This window comes from Amblyomma americanum, chromosome 3 (assembly GCF_052857255.1).
Source record: "Amblyomma americanum isolate KBUSLIRL-KWMA chromosome 3, ASM5285725v1, whole genome shotgun sequence".
NCBI classification, from domain to species: domain Eukaryota; kingdom Metazoa; phylum Arthropoda; class Arachnida; order Ixodida; family Ixodidae; genus Amblyomma; species Amblyomma americanum.
Window position 1 is genome coordinate 85,125,491 of NC_135499.1, and position 14,156 is coordinate 85,139,646.

Below are 14,156 nucleotides of genomic sequence, written 5' to 3' on the forward strand. Positions count from 1 at the left end.
CTGCGCAAATGCATTACATAATGTATTGAGAGAAGAAAAATGTTTTGCAGTCTTGCAACCATGCATAATAGTTTATAAATTTATAGTGCGTAAGCAACGAACGCGTTTCTTAAGCATTTTGCGTAGAAAAAAGTTTTTTAGTGGCTTCAGGAATTCATTTTTATACATTTCGATATAAAAACTATTCTGTTAGTTGAAAGTTGTCAAAATACATGCGATGACTTGAAGAGGAATAGAATTTCGGTGGCTCAGCGCTGTTCAGTGCTCTGCAAGCTCCGACCAACGTTCGCGCACCGTGGTTTCGCATTCGTCTTGCCTACGTCTGTTTCCTCACTACTGGCCTTACAGCTACAGAAGGTCGGTCGTCGCCGTGGTTGAGTTGTTGAGTTTTCGTGGCGGTAATCGTTCGTCATGGGCACAATAATGAAGCAGATACTGCAGGCTTTCTTTCCGGGGAAATGCTACGATGAGATAATAGTACGACACAACTTCTCAAATGGTAAGTCCGCGGCTCGACCAGCTGTCTAGTTTTCTGGAAACAACGCACGGTGCCTGTGGAGTCGTCTGCTGTGTCGGATGTTCGGTGAGAGCGCTGGAGGAAATAACGAAGGCAAAAAGTCCTCGGGAGAAAACCCCTGCGCGTGCCTAGATTCGAATCTCTCGTATTTGTTTTTCCTGGTGACTTCACGTATGGTTCCACGAATCTGGACTGTCAGATGGGACAAATGATGTACCTTTGACTCACAGATATATTGCAGCGTGCGGTTTCCTTTCTGAAACGAATTTTCTTTCGCAAATAGCATGTGCAAAGGGGGCATTTTGTGGGTTCGCGGCGGCGAGTTGTACCTCATCGTAGAGGCAGCAGAATCGGCAGGCGTGTTGTCGAGCGATAACATATGTCCGGGTGAAAGTACAAAAAATAAACGAAACATTGTCGTTATCTCTGTACCCGATAAGAATTGTTTCCATGTACGTGATGGCGTTCTGCGACAACGTGGTATGTCGAGTCTTCCTGACTGGCCTTTCTCTTCCTTTCTTGCAGTGGACTGTCTCAAGCTAGCTCTGAGCAAATGTCTAGGCTATGGCATCATAGTTGGATCCACGCTCGGTGAGTGCGCTTGTAGCGGATGCACTGGCTAGAGACGTTGACCCAGTGTTCGTCAAGCCAACTGCAACACATCCGTTCGGTGTATTTTTTTTTTGTCGTCTCTGAAACAAGTATCTGTAGAAAAAAAGAAGAGACCAAGTGGCATGGGAAGCCACATATGTCACCGGCAACACATGCACATGTCCGACCCTGCCGCCTACAGACGTTGCACAACAGTTTTAGTGATCACCACCTGACAACAGTCTGTCATGGAACGGATATCCAACTGTATTTAGTTTTTGATATGTATCTTGAAGTGTACTCTCTTTGTTTTCCATTCAATCAACTCACTCGTACAGAGCTTTCGCTCTTTATATTTGACCAATTCTGAAAAGTGAATTTAATTTTTTTTTCCTGTCTTGAATTTGGATCATTATTACGGTTTAGTAGCGCACACTCAGGGTCATCATCCGAATTCCGTGTGTACTGGGCCGTCGTGGCAGGTTAACAAAATTGTGCACAGCATAATCACCTTGATTGTGGCAGACCAGACGCTGAATGTCAAATAGCAATAATTGCTGTCCTCATGCATTCTTCATGTTGTTTAGCTTTGTGGACACATGCCCAGGCCATTCATAATTGGCAAACAACTAATGAATTTCTACCTTAAACTTGTTCAAAAAAATATTTCCACAGTTCTTAAAAGTAATTAAGTAGCTGACCCATTCTGTGTTGTCTCTACAAGCTATTGACTTACTGAGGTTGCAATAGCAGAAAACAAGGGCACAAAGAAGCACGCACATTGGATGCATAATACCTCAAAAGTGACAACTGAAGTGATGGAGGCATAATCTAGCAATGTAGACACGAGTTATTAATGCTGGCTGAGTATTTCAGAAAATGTTGCATCAGCTGAAGCTTCTGTGACGTCGTCGGGAATGAGTAGATTCCACGGGTTGACTGTGTGGAAACAAGAATGCATGTTCCATTGCGTATGGATGGAAGTTGATGAAGATGGTGACTTGCAAAGCACAGCGTGAGAGACTTGCACTTTAGCACACGGGATGTTCGGCTGCGGTGATAGTCAAGAGGTAGCGGGCCCTACTCACATCGAGGCGGTGGCACAATAGTCAAATGCAGTGGCCAACAAAGCGGATCTGTTTTCGCCACCGCGGGTTCTAAACCCGCTCGCAGCCGTAAATTGTTTTGTTTTAGTTTATCTCTGCTCCAAGGCTTCATCCCCAGACAAGACTGCTTTTTTGCTAGCAAGGCACTTAGTGCCAGTGCACTAGAAGTATGTCCATCACGAATGTGAGGCAAAACTGTTAGCGGAACGAAGATGGGCCCAGTTAAGACGGCTAATGACAAGGAAGGCAATGTCATTAGTAGTATGGACAAGATAGTTAAAGTAGCCGAAGAGTTCTACACGAATCTATACAGTAGCCAATGTAATCAGAACGTTAATGAGAAAGACAGTAGCACACAGCAAAGTGTCATCCCGTCAGTAACGAAAAGCAAGGCACTTAGTGCTAGTGCACTAGAAGTATGTCCATCACGAATGTGAGGCAAAACTGTTTGCGGCACGAAGATGGGCCCAGTTAAGACGGCTAATGACAAGGAAGGCAATGTCATTAGTAATATGGACAAGATAGTTAAAGTAGCCGAAGAGTTCTACACGAATCTATACAGTAGCCAATGTAATCACAACGTTAATGAGAAAGACAGTAGCACACAGCAAAGTGTCATCCCGTCAGTAACGAAAGAGGAAGTAAAGAAAATTTTAGGGCTTGAGGAGTAATGCAAAGGGAGCTGGTGAGGATCCGGTAACGGCAGATCTGTTGAAGGATGAAGGGGAGATTGTGGTTTAGAAAAACCAGCCACCCTGTATACGTAATGCCTTGTGATCTCGAGCGTACGAGAAGCTTGGAGGAACGCTAACATTATCTTAATTCATAAGAAAGGAGACGCCGAGGACTTGAAAAATTACAGACCGATCAGCTTATTGTCCGTCGCCTATAAGGTATTTACTGAGGTAATCGCATTTAGAGTCAAGGCAATCTTAGACTTCAATCAACCAAATGATCAGGCAGGCTTTTGTAAAGGACACATTAGACCATATTCACACTATTAACCAGGTGATAGAGAAATGTGCAAAATATAACCAACCCCTATAATGTAGCCTTCATTGATTACGAGAACGCCTTTGACTCAGTGGAAACCTCAGCAGTCTTGCAGGCATTGCAGAATCACGGTGTAGAAGAGCCTTATGTGAAAATACTGGAAGATATCTATAGAAACTGCACAGCTACCACAGTCCTCGATAAAGTCAGCAATAAAATTCCTATGAGGAAGGGCATCAGGCAGAGAGACATGATCTCGCCAAAGCTATTCACCGCATATTTACAGGAGGTGTTTGGAGGCCTGAATTAGGAGCAGTTGGGGATGAGAGTAACCTAAATAATCTGGAATTTGCTGATGACATTGCCTTGTTGAGTCACTCACGAGATGAACTGCAAAGCATGATCAATGAGTTAAAAAGGCAGAGCAGAACGGTGGGCCTGAAAATTAACATGCAGAAAACCAAAGTAGTGTTCAACAGTCTAGCAAGAGAACAGCAGTTCACAATTAGTAGTGAGGTGCTGGAAGTGGTAAAGGAATACGTTTACTTATGGTAGGCAGTGACCACTGATCCGGATCATGAGGGAAATAACTAGGACAAGAATGGGGTGGAGCGCAAATGGCAGGTTCCCTTAGACCATGAATGGCAATTTACGAATATATGTGAAGGCAATATAACTGCTGGTCCTTGAGGGGGGTAAGAGAGTGGATTCCAAGAGAAGGCAAGCAGAGCAGGGGACACCATAAAGTTAGGTGGGCGTGTGAGATTTAAGAAGTTTGTGGGGATATGATGGGCTCAGCTGGCAAAGGACAGTGTTCATTGGAGAGACATGGGAGAGGCCTTTTCCATGCAGTGGGCGTAGGCAGGCTGATGATGATGAAGTTGCTGCTTATTGTCGAAAGACTGATATGCTGCTTGAAAATTTGGAATAACCTGTGACGAACCGAGCGGTGTGATTCTGTGCGGCTTGCAAGCTATTAGAGACTTTTAGAATGGGGGGACCCTATCAGTTAGGGAAATAGGGGAATGGGGCTCCAGTGCGCAAGCACAGGAAAATAACGCCCCTCCGGTTATTTCCCTGCGCATATACAGGGTGTTTCACCGAAGACTACACAATTTTTTAAAATAGGCTTTTTTGAGTTAGAAGAGCGCTTTTTCAGCATAGCACTGTCAGCAGTGCAGTACATCAGAATATTGTCACCAACAAACGATTGACATATGCAGGGCAAGTTTGCTTAGACATGCAAGGCAGCAGGTAGCTCGAGGATAGCTCGAGAGAAAAAGACAACAAATCATCTAGTCCCAGGAATGCCCAAGGCTTGCCAAGTGCCATGTAATATAGTTTAGCTCTGGTATGGCACCACTAGAGGGGTTAGTAGTGTGGCATTATTCCCCCTCTATGAAGGGTATCGACTCGGCGCAGCAACAATGTGAATCAGGGTGCCAAGGTGCGTTGCATGTGTCTAGCGTGTGGTGTAGACACGCGTGAGGCGCTAGCGGGCATAGAACGGCTTCATCTGGGCCACGTCGACAACTTCTGAGGTCGACCGTCTAGATGAGTATTAGGTCTTTATTCAAAAAAGGAGTTACAGTAAGACACTTATGTGCTTTACACATCATATTGAGCGCTATCCCTGATCACATGCGTCCGCACACCACACACACCACCATAGCACTGACGCACAGCCACCTGGTTGTGCTCATGGTTGCCTACATAACACTCTTTCCTCCTTAGACGGTATAGTCCTTCAAATACTCTGGCCTTCGTCACTGTTGCTGAGGTCTTGACAAAGGCTGTGAAACAGGACTAGGCATTTCAGTTGACTCAGTGTGCTGAGAGAGTTACTATGCAGCTGGCAGGTAATGTTCCGCAGCACCATCTAGATGAGTTGCCGAAGAAGGCGAGCGTTCCTCCTTGGGGTCTTCCTGCTGTGTTGACAGCGGGTATACAAAAAGTGGAGCGAGTGCTAGCTGCTTGCCACATGACTCTTCAGAGTATGTACAACATTTGTGACGGCGAATCTGGTCCATATGGAATTTCCACATCGACCGGATCCCGGATTTCCACATCGTGCAGATCTTGCAAGACAAAGGACCGGTAACGTGGCATATAACACCTGGTAGCCACTGAGGTCCAGTCGGATAATTTTTTATAAAAAACAGGTTCTTCCTGCTCAGATGTTCTTATACCTTGATTTCCCCGCTCCACAAGCTTCTCTTGTTTGAGCTCCATTTCATACTGCAAGTCTGGGTGAAGTCTGTCAAGTGCAGTACGAAGTCTACGACCCATCAGCATTTCGGCGAGGCTCTTCCCCGCGGCGGAATGTGGAAGAACATGTTGACTTAGAAGAAACCGGGATAACTTTGTAGCTATGTCTCCACTTCCCAAGCGTTTCAGGACTTGCTTTGTCTCCTGAATCATCCGCTCAACTTAGCCATTGGATGACGGCTGGTAGGGTGCCATCTTCACATGTCGAGTTTGTTTCTTCAAGAGTATGAATGCCTGGAATGCTTGTGAGACAAACGGAGTTTCATTGTCACACATATTCGTGTCTGGTATACCATGTGTTGCAAAGACAGCACACAGTTTCTGGCAAACTGTTGCTGAAGTCATTGATGCAAGTTGAACTTTCAACCATTTGGAATAGGAGTCTACAACGAGTAAAAAAACCTTTCGCTGGAAGGGCCCTGCAAAATTAATATGAATCCTAGACCAAGGGTTTTTTGTGAATTCCTAGGATCAAGTCTCGCACGTGCAGGTGCTGGCCTTGCTTACTGACAACGAAGGCAACATCTGACCTTCTATGGCTTCATCGATTCTGGCCTCCAGACTGAGGTTCTTGCTAGAGCCTTCATGTGAACAATTCCAGAATGCATGTTATGCAGAAGACTCAGTACGTGGTCCCTCGCTTCTCCTGGAATGACAAATCTGCTTCCCCACAGCAGACACCCTCTGTATTGTGACAGCTCAAGTTGTCCCCACTCCCTGCATTTTTATTTGTACTAAAAATGCAAAATAAAGATTGATTGATTGATTGTCGAACAGGAGGCTTGAACTTTTCTGAAAGTTTTCCTTCAGGCCATCCGTTGACAGTCCAGTGCAATACTCGAGCTAAAACAATGTCTTTTCGAGTACAGCATGCAATCTTCTGTGTGTCCCAAGAAATTCCTGGTGTTGCTCCTAGAAACGCAACCTCAAACAGTCGCTTTTCTGAAGTGTTCTCATCTTCCTGTGTTAATAGCACTCGGCTGAGTGCATCTGCATTCTGCAGCTGTTGCGCAGGTCTGTATTCCAGTTCATAATCATATGCAGACATCATCAACGATCATCGCAGCATTCTTGGGGATAATACTTGAGGCATATAGGCTTGGAGTGGTGCTAGAGTCCCAACAAGGGCTTGTGATCTGTTACGATCCGGAAGTGACGTCCATAAATTAACTTGTGGAACTTCTTAATTCTGAAAATTATGGCCGAAGCTTCACGGTCAGTCTGCGCATAATTTCGCTCTGTTGCTGCCATCGTTCGAGAAGCGTAAGCAGTCGGCAGTTCCTGACCTCGCATCGGGACAAGCACTTCAGTCGACCCAGTGCAAGTGCCATTGCCACACGTCAATTCCTTCATCTGCACTTCCACAGCGCATGTGCTACCGGTGCGGTTCTACTGCCCACCTGGCGAACAATTGGCCGCCGCGGTGGCTGAGTGGTTATGGCGCTGGGCTGCTGGCCCGAAAGACGCGGGTTCGATCCCGGCTGCGGCGGTCGAATTTCGATGGAGGCGAAATTCTAGAGGCCCGTGTGCTGTGCGATGTCAGTGCACGTTAAAGAACCCCAGGTGGTCGAAATTTCCGGAGCCCTCCACTACGGCGTCCCTCATAGCCTTAGTCGCTTTGTGACGTTAAACCCCCCATAAACCAAACCTGGCAAACAATCCCGCATGCCGGGCCTGCGCCCGTAAGTGTCGTCGGTGCTGCAAAGTGGGCCATTTGGACTCGCTCTGCAGGTCGTCTGATCGTCAAGTTCAAGTTCAGAAATTCGAAGATACTGCTGATGCACCGCAGATGCCGAATGACTCCAGCAGTGCGGTTGATCTACAGGTTGAAGGTCAGAAAAATATAATCTTTGCCTCTGTCCTGATCGAAGGCAAGTCCATCCGCTTCCCGACTGACACCGGCTCATCACTCGATTCTTGCTGAAGATCTTACCGCCGATACTTCGCGGATAGTTTCCCGCTTATTTCATCCACAGTTCAACTCCCGGAATTTCAGAATTATCTAGAATTATCGTTCAAGGGCGTTTTGTTACAGCAGCAAAATTCCACGACCGTGCCGCCTTTATCTTGTTGTATGTTGTCTCGTGAGAGACAACTCTCCTTGGTCTGGATGCCATTTCGGCCCCACAAATGAAGATAAAAGGTGCATCACTAGAATGTCTGTCCAGAACAGCTGATACGCCCCTGTTACTTCCTGAGCTACGTTCGACTCAAGTGAAGACGATTTCGTCTGCCTGCTATCCCCAGCTATGACTTTACAAGAGGTACAAGAGGCAACCATAAGCGACGAGATTGTTGCGCAGGCCATGCAATTTTTTAAAGAATCTGCGACATGGCCTGACAAGAAATCCCTGCCGCAAAATCTCATTCCATACTATCCTACGCGCGGAGTTGTCTATTCTATTATTGTACCGAGGTAGCAGAGTCGTCGTTCCCGAAAGTTTGCGACAGCGCTTCATGAACATAGCGCACGAGTCGCATCCCGGAATCAGCCGCACGAAGAGCCAACTACGAGAGCACTACTGGTGGCGGCGAATGGACGAACACGTTGAAGAATTGGTACGGTCATGTGTCAGTCATGTTACAAGTCGGCTCGACCAGTTGCAGCTCCTCTGCAACCTGTAGCCTTCCCAGACTAGTCTTAGGATAAGGTTGCCATTGACATCGTGGGACCTTTCGATCAAGCTCCTAGTGACTGTCGCTTCGCAATCACACTCATGGACTAGTATAGTAAGTGGCCAGAAGCTTCTTTCACGAATACTGTCACAACTGCAACTGTTCAAGAGTTTCTCAGGCTCACTGCTCGTGAGGCTTTTCGGCAGATCCCACAGAAGCGCTTAAGCTCTTGCGACAGAGGCTTGAGCAGAAGCAATCCAAGTATAAGCTTTATGCGGTCCAGCGGAGTGGAGCCAAGCACCGTGCCTTCAGACCGGCGAGTACGTGCGTGTTCGCAAGCAAACTGTGCGAGGCAAGCTGTCTGCCGAGTTTTCGGAGCTTCGTCAAGAGGTCGCTCAGCAGCAGTTACCGTCCTCAGCTTCCGCGGCTCTTTTTGCTCACATTTTGCCGCCCATCGACTGCACCTGAGTGCCGACCAATTTTCATTCCAGAAACGCGGATCAGAGCTCATCTTGTAATACGCCTCCGACCCAGCTTGCCCCCAATACCGCTGATGTCAGGACCCTTCATTGCGCCCGGATTTGCCCACTTCAGAACCGACAGCCACTCCTCAACCATCGTGTACCTCTACAGGAGCTACTCCTACTTCGGCCCGCAGAAGCACACGTCAAAAGAAGATGCCCGTAAAGTTCAAAGACTATATGTTGTGGATTAGAAGAACTATTACCTCAGAGTTTTTTTTTTTTAAGTGCGGCGGAAATGTAGTGAAGAAGACGACGAAGCGGCGTTGTACGCGCGATGCTCGCGCGCACGTGAGATGAAGAACGAAGGAGAATACAGAACGCCTTGTATGGGGTTGAATGCTGCGTCTGCCATCTTCCTTGTCCTAGTTACGATACAACAGGGCTGTCCATTGATTTTGACAGACACCCGAACTGCCGACTCTTCGGATGCTACTTGGAAGATTCCGTAAATGTCAGCTGTTCCGCCGCCGCTACCACAGCGGAAGCGCCAACCCGATAGACATATCCTAGGCGCGCGCGGGCGTACGCTGGAGCCTGTCTGCGCATGCGCGAGGCGCGAGCGGGGCGCAGATACCTGTATGTATACGCGTCGCGTTGTGCGTTCGCTTCGAAAGGCTTAGCAGTTGCAACGCAGTTTTTCTGAACGCGCCAAATTTTTTCGGGTAGCGTCTCCCGAATTTTCCGTTTCACGCTGGGCGCATTCTGCTGCTATAACTCTCCCTCCGGCCATCGTGAAGGTTAGTTTGGGCTCGGTAAGTAGCTGCCGCTCTATAGAGATTCGTTGCGGAGACCGCAGACCAACCTGTCTCGGAGCATGTCGTCCAGCGTTGAGCCAAAATCGCAGTGCTCGGACAGTCGGCGAAGTTCGGCAGCGTAGCCAGCAATGCTCTCCCCGGACGCTGGCCACGTATCCCGAACTGAAACCGTTGCACAATGACGGACGGCTTCGGGTTGAAGTGCGTCTTCAACTTGGACACGGTGTCGCCGTAGCGCAGCGTCGGAGAGCACAAAGAACGGATTACGGCGTACGTTGTTGTGCCTCATAGCGTGCAGAGCACGGCTCGTTTCTGCTCACTCGATGTGATGATGTCAGCAACGAAATAGTACTCCAGCCTTTCCAAGTGCAAAGGCCATGCCGCACCGGTGCCGGAGTCGAACGCTTCAAAAGTTCCAAGGGTGGGCGTCGACGCCAGTTGCAAAACGCTGGCAGCGTTCTGCTGCGTCTTGCCGCGCGGTGCCGTTCCGCGAAATCCTCGTAGCCACCATATTATGCCATTATTCAAGACAGGAGTCACAGTGAGACACTTCTGTACTTCACACGTCGTATTGAGTGCTAGCCCTGATCACATACGTCCGCGCACCACACACTGCACCACAACACTGACGCACTGCCCCCTGGTTGTGCGCATGGTTGCCTAAATAGCAAGGAGCGAGCTGTTCCGAGTGTTAGAACTCCGTAGTTGATCTCACTGAGTATCCGCTGCGGTGGCTCAGTGGTTAAGGCGCTCGTTTACTGAGCCGGAGTACCGGCGTTCGAGCCCTACCGCGGCGGCTGCGTTTCGATGGAGGCAAAACGCAAAAGGCGCCCGTGTGCTGTGTGATGTTAGTGCACGATAAAGATCTCCAGGTGGTCGAAATTATTCCGGAGGCCTCCACTACGGCACCTCTTTGTTCCTTTCTTCTTTCACTCCCTCCTTTGTCCCTTACCTTACGGCGCGGTTCGGGTGTCCACCGAGAAATGCGACAGTTACTACTACGTTTCCTTTCCTCAAAAACCAAATAATAATAATTTTTTTACTGAGTTGGCGGAGCGCCTCGTAGAGGCCGAAGTATCGGCGTAGAAGCTTTTCAGAGCGCCCTCGCATGCGGATTCGACTCCAAACCCAGACTTGTCAGCCGGGCTGGTAAGTCACAGCTTTGTGGCGGAGGTTATAGTGGCGAGCGTCGTGGGCTTGCTGATGCCGGATGCGCTGTCAAACGAGTTGGTGGGTGGCCTCGGCGTGACAAATGAATTGGGCAGCACCCATAACAGGGGCGGTAGCACTAGCTGGAAGCAGCATTGCGTCCAGCAGGATTGTGGCTTCGCGACCATGTACTAAACGAAATGGAGTGGAGCGCGTCGTTTCTTGTATAGCAGTATTATAGGCAAATGTGACGTAAGGGAGTATGGCATCCCAATTCCTGTGGTTCTCGTCGGCATACATGGAAAGCATGTCGCCGATGTTGAGCCGTTCGGTGAGGCCGTTCGTTTGAGCGTGGTAAGCCAAGCGGTTCTTTTGTGGTGACGTGCCACTCAGGCGCACAACCTCCTGCGTAAGGACCGAGGTGAACGCTATTCCCCTGCCAGTTTGAACGACGGTGGGTGCACCGTGATGAAGCGCAATGGTTTGAATGAACAAGTTCGAAATTTCGTCAGCGGTACCACGGGGACGAGCTTTCTGGTCCGAGGTGGTCGGCGACCACAATGTAGCAGTTACCCTGCGAGGACTTCGAAAATGGGCCGAGTAAGTCCATGCCGATTTGGTGGAAGGGGACTTGTGGCGGACCCGCCGCGGTGGCTCAGTGGTTAGGGCACTCGACTACTGATCCGGAGTTCCCGGGTTCGAACCCGACCGCGGGGGCTGCGTTTTTATGGAGGAAAAACGCTAAGGCGCCCGTGTGTTGTGCGATGTCAGGGCACGTTAAAGATCCCCAGGTGTTCGAAATTATCCCGCGGAGCCCTCCACTGCGGCACCTCTTTCTTCCTTTCCTCTTTCACTCTCTCCTTCGTCGCTTCCCTTACGGCGCGGTTCAGGTGTCCAACGATATATGAGACATACTGCGCCATTTCCTTTCCCCAAACACCAATTAATAATTGTGGTGGAGTGAGTGAGTGAAAACTTTTATTGATACAGTCAAGAGATTCGCGCATTCGAAAGCTCCGTCGTCTTCGTTCTTGGCGCTGGCGATCGGAGTCTTCTCTTCAGCATGGGTGGGCCCCTATTCCAGGGCTCCACTGAGCCGTGCTGCATCGCCCGCGTGCCTCACTAAGGCCCGTTGGGCCGTGAGCTCGCTGCTGGTGAGACGGCTCTCCCATTGCTCCGCACTCGGGTGTTCGTGATTGTGGTGGAGCAATATTCTGCAGTAGTCCGGCTGGCTTAGTCGGCGGCGTCTTGCGACGTTGGCACTCGCGGCAAGTTCTGACGTGAGGCTTTACAACTGCAGCAACCATATTTGCCAGTAGTACTTTTCAAGTTCGGCAAAAACCCAGGTGACCAGAAGATGGGTCTTTGTGGCACTCCTGCAGGACTTCGTCGATAAAGGCCGCAGGTACGACGAGTAGAGGGACAGCTTCCGTCGGGCTGCAGTTTTAAAAGGAAACCTTTACTGGCCGGGAACTTGCGACTTCGCCGTGGCGGTGTTCCGAGGAGGCATGTGACGTCACCACGCGCGCCTCGCCGCGGATATTTCTCTCTTGCTCCGTAGTCACTACTGCGCATGTGCCACAGGTGTTCCGACGCTGAGCTGCGCAGCGCCGCGCTTTCCCTCAATCCAACTTTCAATTTCCAGTTTTCTCTTTCTTTTTTCTCCCTCCTTTATCCCTCCCTTTACGGCGCGGTTCGGGTGTCCACCGAGATATGTGAGACGGTTGCAGTGCCATTTCCTTTCCTCAAAAACCAAACAAAACAAGTGAGCCGACAGCGTTCATAGAGTTCATTGGCGTTGACAACTTTGCAAAGGCCGTTCATTTTCACGAAAGGAAAAGCCCACAACCTGCTCCGTGGGTCAGTGGACACCTCAATCTCGCTTTCATGTACATACGTGGCGTTGGTGACCAACTGCAAAAAGCCTGCTTTGATTGCGTTCCGCACACTGGATAGGCAGCGCGCCCTCCCTGCCACCATGGGAGGTGGCATGCAGTTAATGGTTGATCGCGAGAGATTAATCACCAAATGAACGCTGTGGACTAGCTATTGCTGCAGTGCCGCATGTCAGCCACAACGCTGTCAGCGCTAATGCATTCAGGCCACATCTCTCTCTGTCACCACCGCCACATGTATTAAAGCACGAATGAGGCGTCCGCTTATCCAGGGAGCCAGTTATGCGCCCTTCCTTTGCTCAAAGCCGTCGCCGTCTAGAACATAGTCACGCCAACGCCAATAAACACAGTGAACGCCGACATATTTCGCTTTGTATATCCTGGGTAAGTTGAGCTAATCCACATTAATTTTTGAAGTGAAAAGCTTCACTACGCTAGTCAACACCGCGCTTCGCGCGAGCCGGCGTATGTCGGAGCACGAGTGACGTCACGCACGGCGCAGGCGGCCGCTGGTGAGTTATGCGCATGCGCGAAAACGAGTGACGTCACGCGCCGCGCAGGTGGTCGCTCCTCGCCGCTGCCGTCGCCTGACCTTTCGGCGCAGCCGCGCGCTGCTGCACATGTGCGTCATGTGCATGCGCAAGGAGGCTATATAATGCGCTTGCCAGAGAACAGGTGTGCACACTCGACATGGAAGCGAAGGAGAGTGCTGCTGCTGCTGGACTACGCAGAAAAGCTGAGAAAACTATATTCGTCCGATCCAAAAGTACTCGCTGGGAGTTGGCTGCACAGCAGCGAAACCACAGAGACAGCCGCTTACTACTACTCGGATCACCGGGCTGTCTTTATGGCTGTAGAGAAACTGCAAGACAATGTGTCCAACAATAATAGATAAAGAAGCTTAATAATGTCGCTTTTGTGTCTAACTCGTAAACATATGCCATTGAGTAACCAAGTCTAAGCCTATAGATAAACAATCTATACAATACCAGCTAAGCTACGAAGCATAACCATGACATCAAACCAAGCATAACAGAAGATTTTCGCTTGTATATCCAGGCTTAACCAGAGCTAAGCCACTGCCTAATTTTTTCGCGACGCCGGGCGTCGAGTTTGCGCCGTCGGGCGAAAATCGGCGACTTGCCGCTGTAAAATGCTCCATGCATTCTGGCCTTAATGCGGTGCTTTGTGAGCGGCGTCTGCCTAACCTTGGAGGTCGAGTCAAAACAGTCGCGGAAAGATTCGATAACGCTTTCCAGGCAGCGTTTCTGATTAGGCGGGAGGTTCAGGCTCACGTCAGCTTTTATGGGAGTGATCGGTGCCTCCAGTGATGCCGGGGTTTCGGACAAAGCATGCTGTCTCGCGCATTCGCTGAGCACTTAGAATTCGCAATGGCTGTTTTGCCAGACAATGAGGTTCACTACCATAATCGGTCACCAAAAGTTCGGTTCGCCCATTTTTTCAGTTTACTAATTCCAAGAGCAACACACTGTAGACTTGCCGACCGAGGAGCAGCGACATATTGGTTGCAGCAATGCCACAAGCTCCGGGCTGTTATCGCGCTATGGTAACAAACATGCTGGCTCTTGACGGAATCAGTGCGTCGTCGTCACAGTCGCGTAACTTAGTCCGGCGTGGCTCGGTATCGTCGTCAACTGTCAGTCGGGTGGAACATAACACGACCAGCTCCCGAAAGTTGATGACGGCAGCGAGCTTCAAGGCTTGCCCTTCCAGGCTGGCCC

General features: G+C 49.5%; 1 protein-coding gene across 1 annotated transcript in view; it reads left to right on the forward strand.

Moving 5' to 3' along the window:
- The first annotated feature begins 324 nt into the window (after positions 1–324).
- LOC144124720 (mannose-P-dolichol utilization defect 1 protein-like) overlaps positions 325–14,156 on the forward strand; it is a 77,045-nt gene continuing 63,213 nt past the window's right edge. The window contains exons 1-2 of the mRNA XM_077657573.1: positions 325–499; positions 1,043–1,108. Of these exons, the coding sequence (XP_077513699.1) occupies positions 412–499; positions 1,043–1,108 (154 nt within the window). The 5' untranslated portion in view covers positions 325–411. The remainder of the gene's footprint in view (positions 500–1,042; positions 1,109–14,156) is intronic.